This window comes from Schistocerca nitens, chromosome 6 (assembly GCF_023898315.1).
Source record: "Schistocerca nitens isolate TAMUIC-IGC-003100 chromosome 6, iqSchNite1.1, whole genome shotgun sequence".
Taxonomy (NCBI): domain Eukaryota; kingdom Metazoa; phylum Arthropoda; class Insecta; order Orthoptera; family Acrididae; genus Schistocerca; species Schistocerca nitens.
In genome coordinates, this window is record NC_064619.1 from 449,672,342 (window position 1) to 449,696,416 (window position 24,075).

The 24,075-nt window shown below is 43.1% G+C and overlaps 1 protein-coding gene across 1 annotated transcript in view; it reads left to right on the top strand.

Moving 5' to 3' along the window:
• Window positions 1–8,677: 8,677 nt before the first annotated feature.
• LOC126263399 (short stature homeobox protein 2-like) overlaps window positions 8,678–24,075 on the top strand; it is a 122,522-nt gene continuing 107,124 nt past the window's right edge. Inside the window, exon 1 of the mRNA XM_049960494.1 lies at window positions 8,678–8,792. Within this exon, the coding sequence (XP_049816451.1) occupies window positions 8,678–8,792 (115 nt within the window). The remainder of the gene's footprint in view (window positions 8,793–24,075) is intronic.

Genomic DNA, 24,075 nt, shown 5'->3' on the forward strand with positions numbered 1-24,075 from the left:
TTGATTGTTGCACCATGAAGGAGGACATCTAACACAATAACCCCTTCAGAGTCACGGAAGACGGTCGCCATGACTCTGCCAGCGGAGGGTGAGACTTTGAACTTTTATTTTAGGTGAGGTGGTGGCAGCCCTCCATGGTTTGCCATTTTGTTTACGTTTCGAAATGGTGAACACAATTTCATTGCCTGTGATGAGGCCGATAAAAACTGTCATGATCAGGCTCATAACGTGCAAGCAGTTCCACGCAGACTGTCTTTCATTGCTCCTTATGGTTTTCTGTTAAGTGACAAGGAAATCAGTGGGCCCACACCTTTGAGTACCCCAACAGATGGATGGGTGTGTCACCACTAACGACAGAGATGTCCACTTGTGCAGCGAAGTGTTTGATTGTTATCCGTTGAAGACCTCGGATGAGAGTTCAAAAATGGTTCAAATGGCTCTGAGCAGTATGGGACTTAACATCTACGGTCATCAGTCCTCTAGAACTTAGAACTACTTAAACCTAACTAACCTAAGGACAACACCCAGTCATCACGAGGCAGAGAAAATCCCTGACCCCGCCGGGAATCGAACCCGTGAACCCGGGCGCGGGAAGCGAGAACGCTACCACACGACCACGAGCTGCGAACTCGGATGAGAGTCTCAGCATGTTCCAACAGGAGTTACAGCTGTGTGCAGCTGGCTGGCACATGGGAGATCAGACAGGTTTGTAAGACCTTGGTGTGATGATGATGTCTTGCCCAATGATTCACCATGCTTTTGCTCAGTGCCAGGTCTCATAGCCAGTCTGCAAGCGTCTGTAAATATCTGTTGAATATCTGTGATGCTCTGATTTTCAACCAGACAAAACTCAATGATAGCTCTCTGCTTGTAACACGTCTCTGTTACACAAGTCACTTTGAAACTTACGCATAGCGCCGCCTTCAATTGGAACTTCATGAAACTATAGTGGTTGAAGTGGAAATCTCCACGATGACCCAGAACAAATTCCACATTTTTTTCAATTTAAATTGGCCGAGAAAAAAAGTGTTATATTGCTTACCGAACGCCTGTCATACGTACACATGCTGGAAAACGCTCCTGCTACCGAAATAATCAATGTGACCCATCCGAGACCTTTTTACTCGGATTTAAACGAACATTCCTTCATGACAGCCCTGGCCAATGGCCAGTCTCGTTGTCTCAAGCTCTGAGAGCTTCACCTGGGTTTCATATCTTTATTTCACCAAAAAAGCATTCCTTCTACCGAGGCGATTGAAATTAGGTTGGCGGATAATTTGTTTAACAGAGACAATGGGTTTCCTCCTAGCAGGACGTGGAATTCTGTACTATCCCGCATCAAAATTGAACGTTCTTCGGTGCGGCCCTGAGTGCAATATATCTTTCCCGCCAGTGTTCTACTAAGGGCGGCGCCACTTCCCAGTCTTGGAGACAACAACCGTGATGGGCGGTGCATGCGCCGTATACTGAACGGTGGCCTATATAGGACGTCGATTTGCAGGCTGGCGTCAGTTCTCAGCGGGACTCATCAGCGAAGCAGCATTCTCCTGAAGATGGTGACCAGTTGGATCGCCGAAATATCGAGACAAATTGATTTTAGGATCCGGCAGCAAACCCGAAGAGACTTTCATGACTTATTACGCCGGGAAATCCTACGAAATCGCATTCCTTCTACCGTCTCTCACAATGCAATATTGTGGAACGCACGCCACCATCCTGTACCCTGTGCAGTTACAGCACACCGTGACTTCCCTGTTCTCTACATGTTTGGGCCTGCTTTCGGCGCCGAACGTGTTGATGACACTCTAGTCCTTCTAAGATGACTTCCCTGTCATGAGTCAGCTAAAGAAAAGTCTAAATGCTGCATAAAATAACAGGTCCCCCCACCTTAATAAAATGAAAATAGAAGTAGAACTAATTTTCTGTGCGGTCACTGGCAGTAGTGAATATTGTCTGCAGTTTTCAGGCAGCATTAAGTAATCGACATTGATGCTTGGGATGTGCATATTACATTAGATAGTAGGTTACATGACAGTCTGGTCATCAACTGTCAACTGTTTCGTAACAAACTGGTGGAGATGGAGGAGGGGGGACACTCACCTAGACCCATTTCGAGTCGGTCTGCAGAGGGGCATATACTATTACTGTCCCCTCCACCTCGCCCCAAATTCACTTAGGTATGTACCCATTCTACAGGCAGAGCCAGTGATAAAAGTTACGCTACTTGTCAGGTAAATAGGTTTTGGCTGTCAACAATTATTTTCCTATGATTGATCAAACTGTTGTGTCCCTAAAGCTATTAGACAATGTAGAATGTCTTATAACTCCAACTACATTATATTCTGTTCTCCTTCTCTCGCTCTTCATTCCATTTTTCTGCCTACGCCTTTTAACTCACCACAAGGATCAGTGGTAATTGGAGACAAGCTCTGCAAGTACACGTACCAAACTGTAGATAGCACTTTCGTCTAAACGTGTGAACAGTGGTCGAGACTGGTAGAGCCGGCAGGCTCGGCTCTATCGTATAGGCGAACTAGGGCGTCGAATTTTGGGGGAGGAATGCAGAACTTAAGGCAAAAATTTACGCACGGGAAATCACTATGTTTTAGTTTGATATGGCTTACTCTTTCATTTCCTATAGTTTTTTGATATTTCAGCCTACAATGAAATGTTCAAAGGGCTCTAAGCACTATTGGACTTAACATCTGAGGTCATCAGTCCCCTAGACTTAGAACTACTTAAATCTAACTAACCTAAGGACATCATACACACCCATGACCTAGGCAGGATTCGAACCTGCGACCGTAGCAGTAGCGCGGTTCCGGACTGAAGTGCCTAGAACCGCTCGGCCACAGCGGCCGGCTCTACAATGAATCTGAGCTCCTGTTTCTACGTGGACTCAGACAAAAGTAAAATGGTATCTTCCTATATCCGTCTTCCTCAAAATAAAAAAAAAGTTGTTTCCGTGAGACAGGATGTATACAATTGGAACCAGGTTTACGGTTTTTAATGTTAATGATGTTTTTCTCGTTGCAGAACACTATAACACTGATTTCCTAACACACCTTTCCACGCTTTTGGTGTGCATGAAATGCTTAACGGCTTTCCTTGAAGATGTATGTCTAATTCACGACAGACGAAATGAGTAAGTAGGTTTGCTTTTCCACCCAACCCCACACAAACACGCTAAAAATAGTTGTGCGCCACTGGACGAAGTCGAAGACTTTTTGGGTAACTGAATCCTGTTTGTGTATCGCATCCAGGTCTTCCTGAAGATGACCACTAGATTGAAACTACTTGCAGAATTATAAAAGGTCGCTTCAAAAGAAATGTACAACATTATTTCAAAAATACCCATCTTTCGTTATACATCTTTGTATTCACGGAGGCCATAGAAACATTCTTCCCTCTTGTATTCAAATTTAACTCAACCTGTTTCCGCAAGTCGCACTGTCGTGGTGCTCCCTCAAGATGGATGATACACTTGATGTTCCATTAAGTTTCTGGTGTGCAGCCGCAAGAAATCTCCTAATATTTCGGATGTATAACGTTCAGCCATCTTCAGAGTGAGCCGCAAGACTGCCGCTCCAGTGCTCGCTTCGTCCCTTTATACTTGATGTTCTTTTCAAGCAAAGCGCTGTTTTGGGTTTCATGTGTTGTGTGAACGAGACAGTGACTAACACTCACAAGAGATTGATGAGGGTGTATGGGGGTGCGCTGTTGATTACAGTACAATTAGTCATAGGGCAAGCAGATTATCTGGTGAAAGTGGTCACGCCAATACTCGGGACCTCTTACGAAGCAAAGAAACCGAGCACAGCACAGACTCCTGACACGGTGGCATAAGGCAGCTGAAAGAGGCGGAGACTATGTGCAAAAATTACATTTTTACTCTCAACGATGTATCAGCATGCAACAAAAATATGAAAGGTACAGAAAATAAATCTGGTGTTTAAACAACACTGCGCATTTCTTTTGGTGTGACACTGGTAAACAAAAATAAAATCTCTTAGCAGCTTAGTACGGTTATTACCTGCAAACTGTGACGCACCATTGTAAGCAGATTTCAAGAACCACGAATTGTTTCCTGGTCTGCAAGCGTCCGTCAGACACAAAAGTACAGTCAGGCGTGTCCCAGGGAAGTGTGATGGAACCACTCCTGTTCTCTACGTCTACATGATTACTCTGCAATTCACATTTAAGTGCTTGGCAGAGGGTTCATCTAACCACAATCATACTATCTCCCTACCATTCCATTCCCGAACAGCGCGCGGGTAAAACGAACACCTAAACCTTTCTGTTCGAGCTCTGATTTCTCTTATTTTATTTTGATGATCATTCCTACCTATGTAGGTTGGGCTCAACAAAATATTTTCGCATTCGGAAGAGAAAGTTGGTGACTGAAATTTCGTAAATAGATCTCGCCGCGACGAAAACCGTCTTTGCTTTAATGACTTCCATCCCAACTCGCGTATCATATCTGTCTCACTCTCTCCCCTATTACGTGATAATACAAAACGAGCTGCCCTTTTTTGCACCTTTTCGATGATGTCCTCCGTCAATCCCACCTGGTAAGGTTCCCACACCGCGCAGCAATATTCTAACAGAGGACGAACGAGTGTAGTGTAAGCTGTCTCTTTAGTGGACTTGTTGCATCTTCTAAGTGTCCTGCCAATGAAACGCAACCTTTGGCTCGCCTTCCCCACAATATTATCTATGTGGTCTTTCCAACTGAAGTTGTTCGTAATTTTTACACCCAGGTACTTAGTTGAAGTGACAGCCTTGAGAATTGTGCTATTTATCGAGTACTCGAATTCCATCGGATTTCTGTTGGAACTCATGTGGATCACCTCACACTTTTCGTTATTTAGCGTCAACTGCCACCTGCCACACCATACATCAATCTTTTCTAAATCGCTTTGCAACTGATTCTGGTTTTCGGATGACCTTACTAGACGGTAAATTACAGCATCATCTGCGAAAAACCTAAGAGAACTGCTCAGATTGTCACCCAGGTCATTTATATAGATCAGGAACAGCAGAGGTCCCAGGATGCTTCCCTGGGGAACACCTGATATCACTTCAGTTTTACTCGACGATTTGCCGTCTATTACTACGAACTGCGACCTTCCTGACAGGAAATCACGAATCCAGTCGCACAACTGAGACGATACCCCCTATGGGGTAGGGCAGCAATCTGGGACTGTTTACTCAAAAATGTTCAAATGTGTGTGAAATCTTATGAGACTTAACTGCTACGGTCATCGGTCCCTAAGCTTACACACTACTTAACCTAAATTATCCTAAGGACAAACACACACACCTATGCCCGAGGGAGGACTCGAACCTCCGCCGGGATCAGCCGCACAGTCCATGACTGCAGCCCCTAGACCCCTCGGCTAATCCCGCGCGGCGACTGTTTACTAATGACGCTGCAGTGTGTGGTAAAGGCAGGAGAAAACTATTGAACATCGTTCGTTGCCAAGTACTATTTACAACAACCATACAAGACTCAACAAAAAAAAACACATTAAAGATTAAACTTGAGATTTCACCCTTTGAAAAGGCATTAAATATAAAACACAAGAAGCAAACAACTTAGATATTCTTTAAAGTTTTTGTCACAAAAATTACAGTTTATCATAGCATTAAATTTTAATCATTTATATTGAAAGCCGTGCAGATGCACATCGTAAATTGAGAACAACAATACAATAATAGGTCAGCCCCACGTCAGGTCAGGGTGCAAACCCACAGACGACACAGCCCCCCCAACGACCACACGCCGAGAGTAGTGAAATACAACATATACAGCAAAGCTGTCTTAAGCATTGAACAGTTTAAACCAAACGAAAGCCTTTACTCCGGCTCTAAAAGAAATCCAATAACTAATATTAAGTTAACCGAATGTTACTTCACCTCGTGATGCTAGTTAACTGGTTCGAGCGAGATACACACTTAAAGCGGGTGAATTGCTACCGGCCAAGGATCAAAATTACTAATATCTTAAACGTAGAATCAATATCACCACAATTTTAGTATATGGAAAAGCAACCTCCAAACTAGCACCCACAATCCAGGGTACACCAATTGCCTGTTATTCGCTTAATGATCAAATCAGAGGTTCTTAGGATATTCGGTTGTCATGCAACTGTTTTTAGCGCAGTTTGCATATAATTTAACAGAGGCAAGCGTCAATTTAGCATCATATAAATAATTCCATCTTTTCCTTCAAAAAATTGAAAATTAGTAGCATAGGTGACTGAAGATGGAAGGCGCCAAGAGGGGGCACTTGCCTCCCCCTGGAGTACAGAGTTTTTATTCATAACAGAACAGAATTCTCACACACTTGTAATTTTCGTGATTCTGCAAAACATCTCGTTTAGGCAACTGTAGCGTGATGTGGCTGATCGCAGTGAAATAATATAAGTTGGCGCACGAAAAACCGGCCCTGAGTACAGACTTCTCGCCAGTTACGCACGATTTGTTGACAGCTACGAGCAGAACAGATAAACACATAATAATTAGGCAGTGAAGAAATAACAAATAAGCGAATGCAAACATCTTCGAAACAATAGATGGCGATTGGTAAGCGACAATGAACAGTCTAGTACTCGGGGCCGATTTTTGTGCGCCACCCTGTACCACTGAAATAATATTATAGGAATTATCATATTCTCTTCACAAAATGTCACACCATACACTCGATTACGAAGCGCGGGCGTCATTCGGTTGTAAGTCTGTCTGCCTTCCATAACAATGAACATGCTCTTTTACCATGGATCAAAAAAAGACGGAAAATGGCCACTCGTGTGTGTCGTGCCGACGTCTTTTGTATGTGTGATAATAAAAAATCTTGCCTTTTTACAGATATTTCTTCTGCTGTTTATCAAAATAGTGAAGTAAGCTGATACGACGTTTTCTTACCTGAAAAGATGAATGTATTACATACCACGTAATTTTTATATAATTTACTTAGTTATAAAATACATTTTAATTAAGGGTCGTGGACGATGAATAGAATACGAAAAGAACCAGAAGTTCAGAGTTCAAAAAAGGTTTGAAACAGGTCTAGAATGGGCGTGCGAAGCGAACGAAACGCACAACAACAACACGATACTGAACTAATTAGGAGCAGTCGGCAGTGGAACTGCGACGAGTGGCCACGCGAAGAAGGACGAGTCCGGCCGAGCGAGACCGAGACCGAGACAGACGGGAACGGAACCGAGGCTGGAGCGAGATCGGCCGACATGCCGTTCGGGAACGAGACCGGCCGTTCCCGTTCCCGGAAACTATAAGTAGGAAGCTGCGACCGAAGTGAACTATGAAAGACCGTTCCTTAGAATTCGTTCCTCGCTCGTTCCGTTCATTTTGGTGACCCGTTCCTTTGGACCCGTTAGTTCGCGAACGACCAATCTCTAGTTAGTACCGCTAAATAAAGCAGATCTCTTTTCTGAAGGAGAACATAGTGACAATATGTGACTTAGAATTAATAACAGGTCTCTTTAGGCCTTCAAATTAAATCACCGAAACGACAGACTGTACTTTACTTAAAACTGGACTCCCAATTTTTTTAAAAACATTACCCATAAGTCAATGTCCACACGAGAGAGAGAATGAAGCATGTGGTGTCACCGCCAGACACCACACTTGCTAGGTGGTAGCTTTAAATCGGCCGCAGTCCATTAATACATGTCGGACCCGCGTGTCGCCACTGTCAGGGATCGCAGACCGAGCGCCACCACACGGCAGGTCTCGAGAGACGGACTAGCACTCGCCCCAGTTGTACGGACGACTTAGCTAGCGATGCACACTGACGAAGCCTCGCTCATTTGCAGAGCAGATAGTTAGAATAGCCTTCAGCTAAGTCAATGGCTACGACCTAGCAAGGTGCCATTAGCATTATATAACTTGTATCGTCAAGAGCGATGTACCACAATGATGGATTAAAGTTAAGTATTCCAGAAGCTACGTACTTTTCCTTATAGCATTCATTACGAATGGTTCAAATGGCTCTGAGCACTATGGGACTCAACTGCTGTGGTCATCAGTCCCCTAGAACTTAGAACTACTTAAACCTAACTAACCTAAGGACATCACACACAGCCATGCCCGAGGCAGGATTCGAACCTGCGACCGTAGCAGTCGCACGGTTCCGGACTGCGCGCCTAGAACCGCGAGACCACCGCGGCCGGCAGCATTCATTACGTATCCTGTTTCAGCCCTCACTCCAGCCTGCGTGAGTCAACGCGTGCCTATCGGCCTCCTCTTTCAAGTAGTGTATGTAGTGTTGGCTAACTGCTAACACTACAGAGCACGCACCTCAAACCTTTTCAAAATTACATTAAATGAAAATGGAGGACCGCAGCACAACAAAAACTGAAAAACCAAGCAGAAGGCCAGCTCCAAATTGCTTCAAACACAGCCAGTAGCAGGCAATCTGGAGAACAAACAAATGACGCTCACCATAAATGTAAGAAAGCGGCACTGGGCTCTTTCCTCGGCCAAGGAAATCGAAGAAGGCATTGACTCGGTGCCCGACAGAACCCTGTGGTGAAGGCATACTGGTCGTCTAGTGCAGAAGGGGGCGGGACCGGTGGGCTTCGCCGAAACGCGCCAAATTCTCTGGAAGGAACCCGGGGACTGCACGAACAAGTAGAGCCAGGGCAGGACTACGATGGCCCAGCAAGACAGCCGCACCGCCCTGCACGGAGAAGGCCGACCACCAACTCTCACACCAGGAAAATGGTGCGCCGGCGATGCTGACCACTCGGTCTTCAGGACGCCCCTACGTTCTACTTCACACACCACACACCATCACCGCCCACTTCCGAAGACCCCTTTTTCGCACAACCCACTTTCTCTCTTCCACCAGACAGAAAACCAAATCCCTCTAACCGGCAAAGACGGTGCTCAACTGGCCGGTCGCGAGCTGTTGAACTCGGCGCACGGCTCAGTAACATAGTACAAACATCCGCGAATCATGTACCAGTGTCTCTAGATACCCGTTGTTAGGTCAGACATATATTTTTTTAAGTGACTGAACATCACATTTAATATTGGTGCACCTTCTTGGAATGACAACAACACTGCAGTCGATGTTGTAAGAGGAACCTTCACGTTAACCAATGCGCTGATAAGGATTTTTGTTATGTCTTTTATCTCATACATGAGAATAGTAAATCATTCACGTCTCCTTATTCATTACATAGTACATATAACGGAGATTCCTTCCATCCTATTCGGAACATGTGGATTCGCAATTTGGCATGATTTAATCGCATGTGCGCAATCGTTTTTATGAATCGTCTCGTTCAATTCTAATCACTAAATGAAAGGGTAATGCTATTTTTAGATGCAGCTGATCATATTGTACCCCTTTTCATATCTTGGTCAAACCCCACTGCGCCCGCCAGTCGTTTCTCACTTTTTATTGATTAAGCTCAGCATTGGTTGATAAGGAAACCTGCGGTTTAGGATTTCACGTAAGTTCACTGCTCGCTCCGCTATTTCATTATGAAAGACACCTTTGCAGTCTGAAATCCACAAGGAATTTGTTAATATTCACACGAGTTGGTCAAGTCTACCTCTTTTACTGATTCAGATGATGAAATTCGGATTTTCTCTTATAATTTGTACGTTTTCTGTTAGGAGGACTTGATTCCATATTCATGATATTTTTTGTTTCCCTACCATACATTTTTCTTTGATTTCCGTTTCCGTTCTTGAATTTTCATCATGCCTTTGTATGGCGTAGCATTCAAAATAGTGTAGTGTTGCTTTTCTCTGTTTGTACTTTTACGTCTATTATTATATATCCAGCCGTATCATAAAAATAAAAATAAACCTATAATAGTTTGGATCATACGATGCATCCAGCCACTTTGTGCCATCTTATCCTAGCGCGCAGTGGTTGATTAAATACGTTATAAAAAAGGTATCAAATATAATCTGTTAAATACTCCACCTACTGATGTAGCAACATGTCAAAGTTATTACCATTATGAAAGCATTTAAGAATAAATTACACAGTTGCTCTTCCTTCTTAAAATTCACAGTAGAAAAATTACAAAAAACGGTGACGAAACACATCATTTCGGTGTAGTAGCACAACGGCAGCTGATGGCATCTTCATCCTGTCGAGTGAAGAATGCAGTATCCTTCAGATGCAGACTGGTTTAGAAACTGACAAGATACAAAGACGCTACATCAAATTCCTCCATCCTCTCCTGCTGCTTGCCCAGATCAGAACTGTTATCAGTCGGTTCGACGTGTATGAGAGTTACAGGTCAGCTCCGTCTGATGCTATCACACTGGGCGTCCCACAATCTTCTTGCTGCCCTTGCGTCCTGAGTCTGCATATTACTTTCATTTACTGTGTTAGGTTCCATTTTTACTTCCATCTCTTACCATAAATTACAGCTCAAATTACAGCTCATAATACTCACTTTTTTGTTGTTTAACAATTCTTACAAATTTTTATTATCTTCTAACTGTAATGTATGCAATTCGCACCACTTAATGCTAAATTTACCTACAGTGTCCTGTCACTCAGGTTCTACATACAACGCTTCTCCTTCCAACTATCTATATAAATGTCATGTTAGCTGCTTTTGTAGTCCATTTTGACCGTTATCGTGATATTAATGTTTACCTTAGGCTGTTAGGCTCAAAGTTATATATTCTTCATCGAAACATACGGTAATCGGTATACAGAACAATAAGGATAGTAAATCGTTTCTGTCAGGTCACATAAAATTGTAGCTACAAGTTGTATCAAGGCAAAATTACGACCGTCAGTACAATTCGGACATACTTTTTAATGAGCAAAGAAATTGTAATAATTAAACCTAAAATGTCAGTGACTAATTAATTCTCTACATTATCTATTTTATGAGAAAGCTATTGAAACATTAACTGTTTCATCTCAAAGCTACTGAACCAACTTTAAGCTGTAGTATTGATAATGTATTTTACTGTGGGGACACTAATCAACCAGAAAACACTTACTCACGGTTATTAAAATATTCTAGGTAGATTTAGTAAAGTAACATCTAAAGTAATGGACGCAGTAAATGTACTACCTTATTTTCGGTTCACAGAAATTCCATATTAACAGATACATGCAAATGAAATTGCACCAGCCACACTATGAAAAAATGAAATGATAAAATGTATTCATCTGCCATGAACATTTTTTAAATATTACTGTCAGAAATAAATTGCTTTTGGATTTATTGTTATCTTTTCATAAAATTCAAAATCTATTACCAAATTTTTCAATTACCTGACTACTTATTTAGGCTCAATCAGAAAAACTATTTTTCCAGATAACAAGAGTGCAAATCCGTGACAATCTTGGTTGATAATATGTGCAGTTTCTCATTATACTTATGATACTAAGGTTAGTTTTAGCTTTCGGGCCAGGAAAATATCACAGAGAGTATGACTTGCGTCAAGAAAATATTTTATACGTCCATAAAATAAATGTTATTGGTAAAGGAACTGGCCCAAGCGATTTACAATACCAAAGACAACAATACGTTACTAGGAGGCGAAAATACGAAGCAGTGGGTCGAATATTACCCGGCTTCAGCACCAGCATTTACCTGACTCCTCTTATAATTAACAAATGACATGGAGCACCGTTTCAACGTACTACATGCTTACCAACGGAGCAAACGATCATCTGCGACGATAATAAAATGTAGCTGTCTGGGTTTTAGTGTTCACTATCATGGCTGGCTACTGACTGATGCTATGGCACGCTCTCCTCGCGCCTTCCGTCTTTTCTGCTCGCGTGCTTTTGCCTCCTTAACACAGAGGAACTTCTCTCCAGCCTTCCGTATCCTCTATTTCCTCTCTTTGCAGTTGTAACTAATGACATTATACGTGGTCCAGTAACAACACAGTATTTTTATAGGTTACATTACATGTGTAAAAATCATTCACATTCAGTAAACACTCAGAAATAAACATCAGTAGCAGCACACATACAAAAGACAAGCAAAACATTACTTATACACAACGGGAAATTATGACTAATATAAAGTGTTTGTGTTACAGAGTCAGTTAGTTAGTTAGTCGCATGTTCTGTAGATCATTTGAATGAATTTTATCGAAATGATGTGGACCGAATGAGTTTCAGGGTATGTATATGCGACTATTGTTAACATTAATGAACATACAATTTTTAGTCCAGATCGTGCAACTACACCAGCTTTTTATCATTCTGAATAGAAGAGTTGTCCAGGAGAAATAATTGTAGGTCAGATTTAAGACTTACCTATTAGATACTTTATGTACTGGGCAAATGATCAAAAATTGTTGTTGCTGCTTATTGAACTCCTTTCTGAGCCACTGATAGCTTTAATAATAGATAGTGAAGGTCATTTTCTCCTCTAGTGTAGGTATGGATACCACTATTTTCTTTTCAAATTGTGATGGATTATTTATGACGAATTTCATTACCGAATATATGTATTGTGATAGTACAGTTAAAACGACTAACCCCTGGAAGGGATACCTATGATTGGACTGTGGGTGAAAACCGTATATTATTCTTATTACTTTCTTTCTAACTAATGTGTTACTCCAGAAAATTGTTTTATAAGACATTGGAGTGGAAATATCCAAAATATGTCAGAAGCTGATTCGTTTGTTTCCAAGACTAGCAATCGTATGAAGAACAAAAGTAGCTGAACCTAACTGTTTGAGATGCACAGTAATAAGATTCTTCGAGTTCAAGTTTTCTTCATTGTGTACACCCAACTGTACATAACTGAATATAGCGTGTGTTCACAAAATTAAGGAAGAGTACGTTATCAGAAAAGCGCTTAATAATTCATTGAAAAACATAATTAGCTATCTCTCCTTTTGCTTTCTCTCTAATTCGATACATTATAAGACAAGTATCGTCTACAAAAAGTGCCAATTCTTTTTGTTTAGTGTTAAGTGGAAGGTCATTCACATATACAACGAATACAAAATTGAACCCTGTGTGACATCCCCCGTGATTTCTCCCCAGTAACTAAAATTTACTACCTTTCTTTTTTTTTTCTTAAGTATGATTCAGACTAATTGTATGTAAACCCGTCAATTCCATACTACCTTAATCTTTCTGAGAGAATACCATTACCTAAAAAAATCACAAAAAATATTAACTGGGGATAGTTTATTATTTAAAGCTTGTATATCTGGTGAGTGAACGCATAACTAACATTCTCAGTCGAGCTATCCATCTGGAATGCAAACTGTGATGTACTAAGTGAAGTGTTTCTTCTTAAATGGGAGATTACTTTATCGAATATTTTGGAATTCGTCAAAAATAATTTATTTCTTGTCACCTTTCTTGTAAAGAGATTTAACAATTTTAGTTTTTATTCTGTCTGACAAAATTCGTTGTGCCAGTGGTGCATTACATACATTACTATGGACATTACTTATTAAGTTAGGACAACTTTACAGAGTTGTGTTTAAAATTCCGTCCCCCAAACGGGCGATGAAACGTTCCAACCACAGAAGAAGTAATTGAAATTATCCTGATTTACGGACAATGTAGGAGAAATGTTGAGGCTCCTGTTATTATACGTCGTAGTCAGGATTGACTTTTTTGTCAGGCATTATACGTAGACGTAGAAGATCGTAAGCTAGGGCTACTCAGAATTCCCGTTATTTCAGTCGACTTGATCCGAGTCACGAATATCACAACAAAACCTGACAGTGATGTCACCATAATGGCAGCGACGCACTAAACCAGGGTTCGCCGCCATGATACACTTAGAAGAGACTACATTATTGGCATGTTTCGTAAGCCATCACTTCGGTTGGATGACAGACCAGCACACGTAAGGCATGAGTAAAAGGGACTTCAGTATTCAAAAACAGCCATATCATATTGTACGTTGTTGTTTTACAAATATTACGCAGTCAGATTTTAACAAGATGCAGACTTTGCGGAACAGAGGGTTAAATGACAATTAGCTGTCTATAAAAGCCAAGGAAGATAGTTTTGTAGTTCAAAATAACTACTAAATAGTATTGCACTTAATTTATGGTTGGCTTTCAGTGTGAGAATAAAACAAAAAATTATCAATACTATTATAGGTACACTGTGATCAAACGTATCCGGACACCTGGCTGAAAATGACTTAAAAGTTCGTGGCGCCCTCCATCGGTAACACTGGAATTTAATATGGTGTTGGCCCACCCTTAGCCTTGATGACAGCTTCCACTCTCGCAGGCATACGTTCAATCAGCTGCTGGAAGGTTTCTTGGGGAACAGCAGCCCATTCTTCAAGGAGTGCTGCACTGAGGAGAGGTATCGATGTCGGTCGGTGAGGCCTGGCACGAAGTCGGTGTTCCAAAACATCCCAAAGATGTTCTATAGGATTCAGGTCAGGACTTTTTGCAGGCCAGTCCATTACAGGGATGTTATTGTCGTGTAACCGCCACAGGCTGCGCATAATGAAGAGGTGCTCTATCGTGTTGAAAGATGCAGTCGCCATCCCCGAATTGCTCTTCAACAGTGGGAAGCAAGAAGGTGCTTAAAACATCAATGTAGACCTGTGCTGTGAAAGTGCCACGCAAAACAACAACGGTTCAAGCCGCCTCCATGAAGTCTATTAATTCCTGTCGTGCGGCCATAGTCAAGTTGGAAAGCGTGTCATATGGTGGGTTGATTTGGGGGAAGAGACCAAACACCGAGGTCTTCGGTCTCATCGGATTATGGAAGGATGGAGAATGACGTCGGCCATGCCCTGTAAAAGAAACCATCCCGGCATTTGCCTGAAGCGATTTAGGAAAATCACGGAAAACCCAAATCAGATTGGTCGGACGCGGGATTGAGCCGTCGTCCTCCCGAATGCTAGTCCAGTGTACTAAGCACTGCGCCACCTGGCTCGGTAGTGTCATGGATCAACTGACTGCAAATGACAGCTACGCCAATGCTCTGCCTTTTTATACGTTGTGTACGCGATACTACAGCTGTTTGTATGTGTGCGTCTCGCTGTCTCAAGTCTCTTGTCACCTCAGTGTACATTGCATGGTAGTCTCGTCCGGCAGCGCCGCTGGGAAGTTGTATTTGAAAGGTGCAGTTCTGATTTCCTGCCTACTCAGTAAGCCTTTAACACGCTGTCATTTATCGTTGCTGCGCTATGAAGGTTAATCACACACTAAGGTTAAGCGTAGCACTCCATTATGAAGAAAGCGTGCGCAGACGGAACTGCATGTTTGTAGTACAGTGACACCTGGTGTCAGAAAGTGGAAGCTCCCAGTAGGCGCTTCCCCTCGCACGTATCGCCGACAATCAAATTTGCAAGCGGCGAGAGGGGAGCTAACGGACTTATTCAAAAATACTTGATTACAGCAGGGGGCTCCGAATAATCTCGGCGCAATGTTTCCCTTCCGCTTACAGCGTTCCGAGTTCACTCGTTTAGCAGTAAACGCGGGGCGCACCGTCCGCGTAATTTAATTGTCCGTGGACCGACTCGCGTTTTTCTTCATGCACTAATCCGCCCCGTTGCAGGGACAGGTAAAATCGAAGCGTAAACAGTATTTAGGTACATAGTCTCGTGAGTACCGATCTCCCTTACACTGCACAGACAGGAAGTTAGCATCGCTGGCGAAGCGTGCACGCAAGCTAAGACCATGCTACCCACGTTTAGTGTAGAAATAATGACTACTAAAGAAATGAAGATGGCACAAAAATGAAAACAACGAACAGTCTGAACAATTATGGCGCCTTATGTATGGGATTTCTTTGCTAGTGTCTATGACTCAAATTGTACAGCTTCACGCAAAATAAGAAAGAGATTTCTATCAGGAATGCTCGTTAACTCCGACTTTTGCTGTCAATGCCGCTTGGCTGATGAATATCAGCATATGGTCACAATTAACGTGGTTCAGGTTACCTCTCGTTACTGTGAACATATAGGCGTAAAGTTGCTGGTTTATAAGTAGTGTTTATTGCGATCGTGTTTAGATGTGAATGTGATCATGCGCCTCGTGATCGTGTCTGACAAGCTATATTGCTGTAATTTTTCGAATATTTCATTATCGGGTAAAATTCAAGTGAATGATATCCTAGGCGTGCTCAGAGGAGGATTGGGTGAGGGCCGCTGGAGGAGGGAGGGAGGAGGAGGGGCAGAGCTCTCTTCCCCCCCCCCCCCCCGGAATCTGGGATACAAACTTTTTATTCGTCAAAGAATTCTCACGACTTCTAGAATGATTTTTTGTGATTGTACTGCATCTTAGATATACCACTGCTGAGTCCTACGGGGAATATTATGACTTTATCAGTGACCATATAACTTGAATTTGTTTGGTTGATAGGCTGGTCGTGGGGAATTATGCTTTATCCTTTGAGCGGTGCTCGTTTCGGTACAGACCTGCAGTTATGGCGAATGTGACGATTTACAGAACATTGTCAAAAAGTTGCCAATACATCCTTTTCACCATTCGAACCTTCCTCGAGCTGCAGAAAAGGTCTATTCCAACACACTGGCGAAAAGATTCCGGCCCCTATTCCCAGCACAAAATAAACGTAACTCAGTAACTGTGCTAACATGACGTGATGCGAAGTTTTGTAAGTAAACGATGTGTTGTAGATGGTATAAAAGCTATATAACCGTTTTTAAAGTTTAAATCCTTTTATTGTACTTAAAAGAGTATTTATCAGTGACACTTAACCTAGTTGTTTCTGTTAATAACCGACAGAATTTTCTCAAGTTTTCTTACTTCTTGTGTTTCAAATACTTGATTTGCAGGCACAGTCTAACTTTACTGGAATATGCACAAACATTTCTTTTTCTGAATTTTCTAGATTTATGTTCTAGCTAGTTGGATGCGCTGAATTGGATCATATGGGGGATGTAATTTCATATTGTTAAACCCAAAAAGTCTATATTCATGTTGACGATACAAAGACAGTCCTTCTGTACGCAAGTAGTCTACCTTCGAAAAATGTTTAGCTGAACTTGCGAATCGTTTGACATGCAATGCGTTTGTTATACTTTTTATCCAATTTAGCTCTTGGAAAAGGACATGTTTTCAGATTCACCGAATCAATCACATAAAAATTGGCAAGTTCTGACTCTTTCTCCCTCTTGGATGAATTTCTGCAGACACCCTTGAATGAGATTCAAATGCCAAAGCTTATTAGTTTATTATGTACTTTTACAAATAAGTGGCGATGCCTTCATTTCTATAACTCGTATTCACATATTGATTGCTTACTACCATTTCTTGTAATGTATCAAAGTATTCTCTGAGAGTGCTAATGCGAAGAGTTCTTTGTGTTCAAACAACTAAGAAGAAATGATATCAGGATGCAGTTAGAAACAGAGGCAGCTGCCTACTTATTCTGTTAACGAGTACTGCAGTCTTGATGTTACTGTCAGCACAGCACTTTCTGCAAAATATATATATATAATCATCTGTGTGTGTGTGTGTGTGTGTGTGTGTGTGTGTGTGTGTGTGTGTGTGTGTGTGTGTGTGTGTGTCCTCCAAAAACACTGGATCGATTTCAATCAAATGTGGCACAGAAACAGCAATGTGGGATTTATAGCCTCCTAGCTCCAGTAGGAGTAGGGATACAGGCAAAAACATTTTTTTCCACCCCCTGGAATACAGGCTGCTGTGCATGGCAGGCATATTGTGTAGGAAGAATATCAGTCAGCTGCCTGATCGACTTGCTTTGCAGGACAGCTTACCTGTCACGGGTAAGAAATGGTTTTCCAGCCCCCTGGCATGTAGGCTGCTCTGCATGATGGGTATGTTGTGTTGGAGTAGTATCAGCCTGGGTGGGGGGATGGATAGGAGAGAGGGAGGTAGAAGGGTATGACTAGAGAGAAGTTGAAGGGAGAGTAGGGACAGAGACAGAGAGTAGGTGAAGAATAGAGTGGGGAGATGAGACAGACAGAGAGTGTGGAGGCAGCAAAGGTGGACACCACAGGGGGGGGGGGGGAGGGTGAAGAAGCAGAAGAAGCAGCTCAAGAGAGAGTGGAGAGGAGGAGAGAGGTGGATGTGGGAGGATGAGGTGGACAGAGTGACAGAGGAAGAGGTGAAAACAGAGAGGGGGGAGGAGGTGTGGGCAATATTGTGTTCAAAACGAATGTGGGTGAAGCTAGGGGGAAAAGGCTAGTATTCACTAAATACTCTTAGTATCAAGTATAAATATGTGGCAGGATGAGAAAGTAGTTGCTGACATGGGATGGCTTGCTTGCATGTAGCAACTATATAGCCTCTTTACAGGGGCAAATAGAGTGACAGCTACGACGAAATTATATTAACATAGGTTAGCGATGGTTCAAAATTTTTTTATTAATAGGAAGTTTACATTCCGTAACTGTACTGTGAAAATAGTGTGTGGCATTAGTTCAATGTTCACTTGTCTTGTACTGATGTCTCTCTAACTCTGGTCTCGTCCTGACGCCAGTGAATAATGACTAAGATCACTTGTAGAATGTACTGTTTGGCTCTTCTTGGCGGTGACAATGAATGAGTCCTATTGCTGTTTTTAGGTGCTATTGATACCGTATGGGTGTTGCATTGACACTGACTTGATTGAAGCCATTTGTCTGCTTTATACACTTTTGGCAGATGGATGTCCACTTGGGAACTACTTGTGTGACGTAAAGTGGAAGCATAAAATACACTCCTGGAAATGGAAAAAAGAACACATTGACACCGGTGTGTCAGACCCACCATACTTGCTCCGGACACTGCGAGAGGGCTGTACAAGCAATGATCACACGCACGGCACAGCGGACACACCAGGAACCGCGGTGTTGGCCGTCGAATGGCGCTAGCTGCGCAGCATTTGTGCACCGCCGCCGTCAGTGTCAGCCAGTTTGCCGTGGCATACGGAGCTCCATCGCAGTCTTTAACACTGGTAGCATGCCGCGACAGCGTGGACGTGAACCGTATGTGCAGTTGACGGACTTTGAGCGAGGGCGTATAGTGGGCATGCGGGAGGCCGGGTGGACGTACCGCCGAATTGCTCAACACGTGGGGCGTGAGGTCTCCACAGTACATCGATGTTGTCGCCAGTGGTCGGCGGAAGGTGCACGTGCCCGTCGACCTGGGACCGGACCGCAGCGACGCACGGATGCACGCCAAGACCGTAGGATCCTACGCAGTGCCGTAGGTCCCGCACCGCCACTTCCCAGCAAATTAGGGACACTGTTGCTCCTGGGGTATCGGCGAGGACCATTCGCAACCGTCTCCATGAAGCTGGGCTACGGTCCCGCACACCGTTAGGCCGTCTTCCGCTCACGCCCCAACATCGTGCAGCCCGCCTCCAGTGGTGTCGCGACAGGCGTGAATGGAGGGACGAATGGAGACGTGTCGTCTTCAGCGATGAGAGTCGCTTCTGCCTTGGTGCCAATGATGGTCGTATGCGTGTTTGGCGCCGTGCAGGTGAGCGCCACAATCAGGACTGCATACGACCGAGGCACACAGGGCCAACACCCGGCATCATGGTGTGGGGAGCGATCTCCTACACTGGCCGTACACCACTGGTGATCGTCGAGAGGACACTGAATAGTGCACGGTACATCCAAACCGTCATCGAACCCATCGTTCTACCATTCCTAGACCGGCAAGGGAACTTGCTGTTCCAACAGGACAATGCACGTCCGCATGTATCCCGTGCCACCCAACGTGCTCTAGAAGGTGTAAGTCAACTACCCTGGCCAGCAAGATCTCCGGATCTGTCCCCCATTGAGCATGTTTGGGACTGGATGAAGCGTCGTCTTACGCGGTCTGCACGTCCAGCACGAACGCTGGTCCAACTGAGGCGCCAGGTGGAAATGGCATGGCAAGCCGTTCCACAGGATTACATCCAGCATCTCTACGATCGTCTCCATGGGAGAATAGCAGCCTGCATTGCTGCGAAAGGTGGATATACACTGTACTAGTGCCGACATTGTGCATGCTCTGTTGGCTGTGTCTATGTGCCTGTGGTTCTGTCAGTGTGATCATGTGATGTATCTGACCCCAGGAACGTGTCAGTAAAGTTTCCCCTTCCTGGGACAATGAATTCACGGTGTTCTTATTTCAATTTCCAGGAGTGTAGTTCTCACCTTGTGTACGCTCTGTTGGAGGCTAGCCTCAACTCAGTTTCACCTGACCAGTAGGCAGCCCGGCGCACTCTTATGTACGACTGTGTTCCGTATTTTCAGGACGACACAGCAAGGGTCAAATACGTTTTGCCTGTTATTCTAATGTGTCTTTTAATAGAAATTGGCGCTTGTCGTTTGTCTGAGAATCGGATCCGTTTTAGAATGTCTCGACTGTCGTTAACTCCGACTTTTGCTGTCAATGCCGCTTGGCTGATGAATATCAGCATATGGTCACAATTAACGTGCTTCAGATTACCTCTCGTTACTGTGAACATATAGGCGTAAAGTTGCTGGTTTATAAGTAGTGTTTATTGCGATCGTGTTTAGATGTGAATGTGATCATGCGCCTCGTGATCGTGTCTGACAAGCTATATTGCTGTAATTTTTCGAATATTTCATTATCGAGACTTTCGGAAAATTGCGGCAATTGCCACGTAAGCCTCTGGTGTACTTACTCTGCGCTTCATTTTCTGGAGGATCATAAAAACTAACAATTTTACAGTCAGTATCCGTAGTCGGTTCTAGAAGGAATATCAAGTGTTTTAACCTAACGCTTCTTTTACGGTGTAAAAAGCCACCTTTATTTCCTTAGAGGTCATGATGACAATAAGCTGAGGTTCAAGGAAGAGAAAGTGTGTTTATCGTCGCAAAAGACGAATCTCTCGCAGAGGTGAGTGGCCTTCAGAGCTGACTCTGGAACTCCTGCAGGTCGCACAGCCTTCACCCTTAACATGTTGCTATCATGACCTCCGTGAAGAAGAAAGATGTGCTTTACGCTTTTATTGAAGGCTACTGTAATCTTCGAATAGAGAACGTGCTTCATACTCGAATCGTGAAAAAAAGCTGCAGCGAACGTCGTTCTAATAGAAAAAACATAAACTTCTAGGACCTGAAGTGCCTCGTAGCAGTGTAAAGAAGATAATAAACAACTTCTGAACCGCTTTTTGGATAGAACTGGAGAAACAACACAGCTGCTACCACATAAAAAGCTGCAGCTCTCCTTTTTCTGTCACCCATTATCGCTTTATTGTCACCAACACTGCACGGGAAGACACAGCTGAAGGAAGCGTGAATGGAACTGCGGGGCAGAATGGATGTCGCCCTTCAGTCCAGGTAACTGTACAGATCTGAGTTGGACAGATAACTGCGCAGTTAAACTGTACGTGTGTAGGGCCTTTAGATTCCGAGACGAGCTCTGAGGCTGTTTATTATGGCGAAATGGCACGAACGATATAAACTTGTTTCAATTACTGAAATAGAAAAGGCAAGAAGAAACGCATTGAAATATGTCTGTATAATTTACTTTTAACTAATTCAGAATGTTGTGAGTGGTGGAAACTCCCCTTTTCGAGGGTAAATTCTACCCAATTAAAATTATGTGTCCATTGCGTAACATATTATTTACGTAACAGATACGGCTCATTAACAATATTATGTTAACAGCTGTGTTAAATATCTCCCATTTCTATCATCTTTATTTCTTCTTTATTGTTACATCGTCCTGCTCGCCTCACAACTACAGGGGAAGGGGGGGGGGGGATGGGCTGTTAACTGTACAGTATTTAGTTTTTCAACTAAGAGCTAACACAGACGAAAACAAATGTTACTAAAGAGCAAACGCTATACATGATTTTAAAAGAAATAAATGGGATGAATTTTGTTGGCTTCTACATAAGATACATTGATTAAAGATACATAGATAAAACTAAAAGGACTAACTGCTAAGACAAAAAAATATACATTTTAAACACATAGCGGAAAGGTGAAAGTCTTCTAAGAAAAACTACTCGACTTTAATTTAAAATCCGAAGGTACTGCACTGGAAGAGAAGGATGTTGGGAGGAGAGGAGTGTAATTGAAAAAATATAGAGGTCTGTTAGGTAGGAAACTGTGGAGATGAAGGTAGGTGTAGGAGAGGGTAGCAGGAAGACAGAAGGTGGTATGGTAGATGGGAGGAGGAGTTAGATGTGGACATAGGGTAGTGGTATCAAAGAGATGGAGAGAGATGCGGAAGGAAAAGAAGAAGGGAAACTTGATGTGGAGTGGGATAAGTGTGGAAGAGCTAAAGTTGGTAGGACGGATAAATATTGGGGCGGGACTCACTGTTTGTGAGAGACAGTTGGCTAAAGTCGGGTTGGGATAGGATATGGAGTGTGTGTACGTGTAGGGATAGTGGGATGTGTTTGTAAAGACATAGCAGCGTGACAGAATTGGTGATTAGAGGGGAAACAGTAGGATTATTGGAATTTAATTTGTGGTTAGTATATGATATTTGGAGATGTTCGATGTGGGTGTGGAGGGGCGGGAATTTGATGAAATTGCAGGGGATTCGAGTGGGGGAGGTAACTGAATGTGGAAAGTGAGGCAGAGTGCATGATGTTCCAGGATTTCGAGAGACTTATAGAACTTTGGTGAAAGGGGGATTTTCAAACATCATTAGCATTGGATAGCATGGCTCAGTTCAAGGTTTTCTAGGAATGGAAGGGTGAAATCCCCAAGATCAGCAACTTAGTAGTGACTTATAGAACTTTGATGAGAGGGAGATTTTCATACATCATTAGCATTGGATAGGATGGCTCTGTTCAAAGTTTTCTAGGTATGGAAGAGTGACATCCCTAATATCAGCCACTTACTAGTTTTAGTCTCTTGCGGGCTTTTGTTGGATGGTCAGTAGGAGAGGTTTCGATTTTATTTGCCTGTTGAGGGTTAGTACTAAGTATTTTAGTGTGTTGGTTAACTGGATAAGACAGTCATAAATGGTAAAGTAAAAGTCATGCGTGGTTTATCCTTTGTTACCTGAGTTTTGGTGGGGTTGATCTTTGAGACCCACTGGTTGCACCATAAAGTAAACTTACTGAGGTGGATCTGGAGGCGTCTTTGGGATTTCTGGAGCGTGGGGCAGACAGCGATGAAAGTGGTGTCATCAGCATGCTGAACATAGTGGACTGGTGGAAATACTTTGGGCATATTGGCAGTGTAGAGAACATGCTGGTGAGAGGCTTGGGGCACACCTGCAGTGAAATGGAAGTTATGGGTATGTTAATTTTGTAAACAGAGACAGTGGATAGGCGATTAGAGATGAAGGATGCAGTAAGGCGGACACAGTTAACTGGAAGTGCGTACGTCTGGAGTTTGAAGAGAAGATTGAAACACCATACACGTTCATAGGCTTTTCTCTGGGTCGATGGAGACAAAAATAGCTGGATTTATGAGTATTGAGCTGGTGGGCTGGGAGATCGGTGAGGTGCAGGAACTGTCATCGGAGCATAAGTTGGGATGGAAGCCACAGTTTCTGTGTGTCCATACTTTTGATTGGAGCTACAGTCGTTAACGGAAATCAGGTGGTGTTGATTCGGTTGTTGATGGATGTGTGTCAGGAGAGGATGGAGTCGAAGACATTGCTAAACACTGAGATGAGGCAGATGGGGCAGTAGGAAGAGGTATTAGTAGGGGGCTTGTTTAGTTTAAGGAATAGTTGGATTCTGGAGGTTTTCCAAAGTTCAAGCTAGAAACCTATGGATAGTTTAGTGACATAAATGGTTACAACGGATACCAGAAATAAGAGGAGGCATTCTTTGAGATATCGACAGGTAATGCGATCACGAACAGAGGAAGTGTTGCGTTTTCTGTGAAGTACTTGTTTTATGTTAGTGCTGTGATTGGTGTTTTAATTCTGTTTGTGGTATGCTCTCCAAGTACTGGAAGCTAGAGACCAGGGAGTAATCAAAATGGGGGTCATCGCAAATTGAGAAGATCTCAGAGAGATAGCATGCAAAGTGTTTAGCTATGCCGTGGTTGTTAGGTAAGGGATTGTTGCCGTGGAGAAGCAGGATGGCGATAGTGGTGGGCTGCTTGGGGATGAGGTAGCGTATAGGAATAGTGAGAAGAGTAGGTAGGTGCTCACTTCCAGTTGGAACGAGTACTTCAGCAGTGAGGTGTCCAAGTACATTGC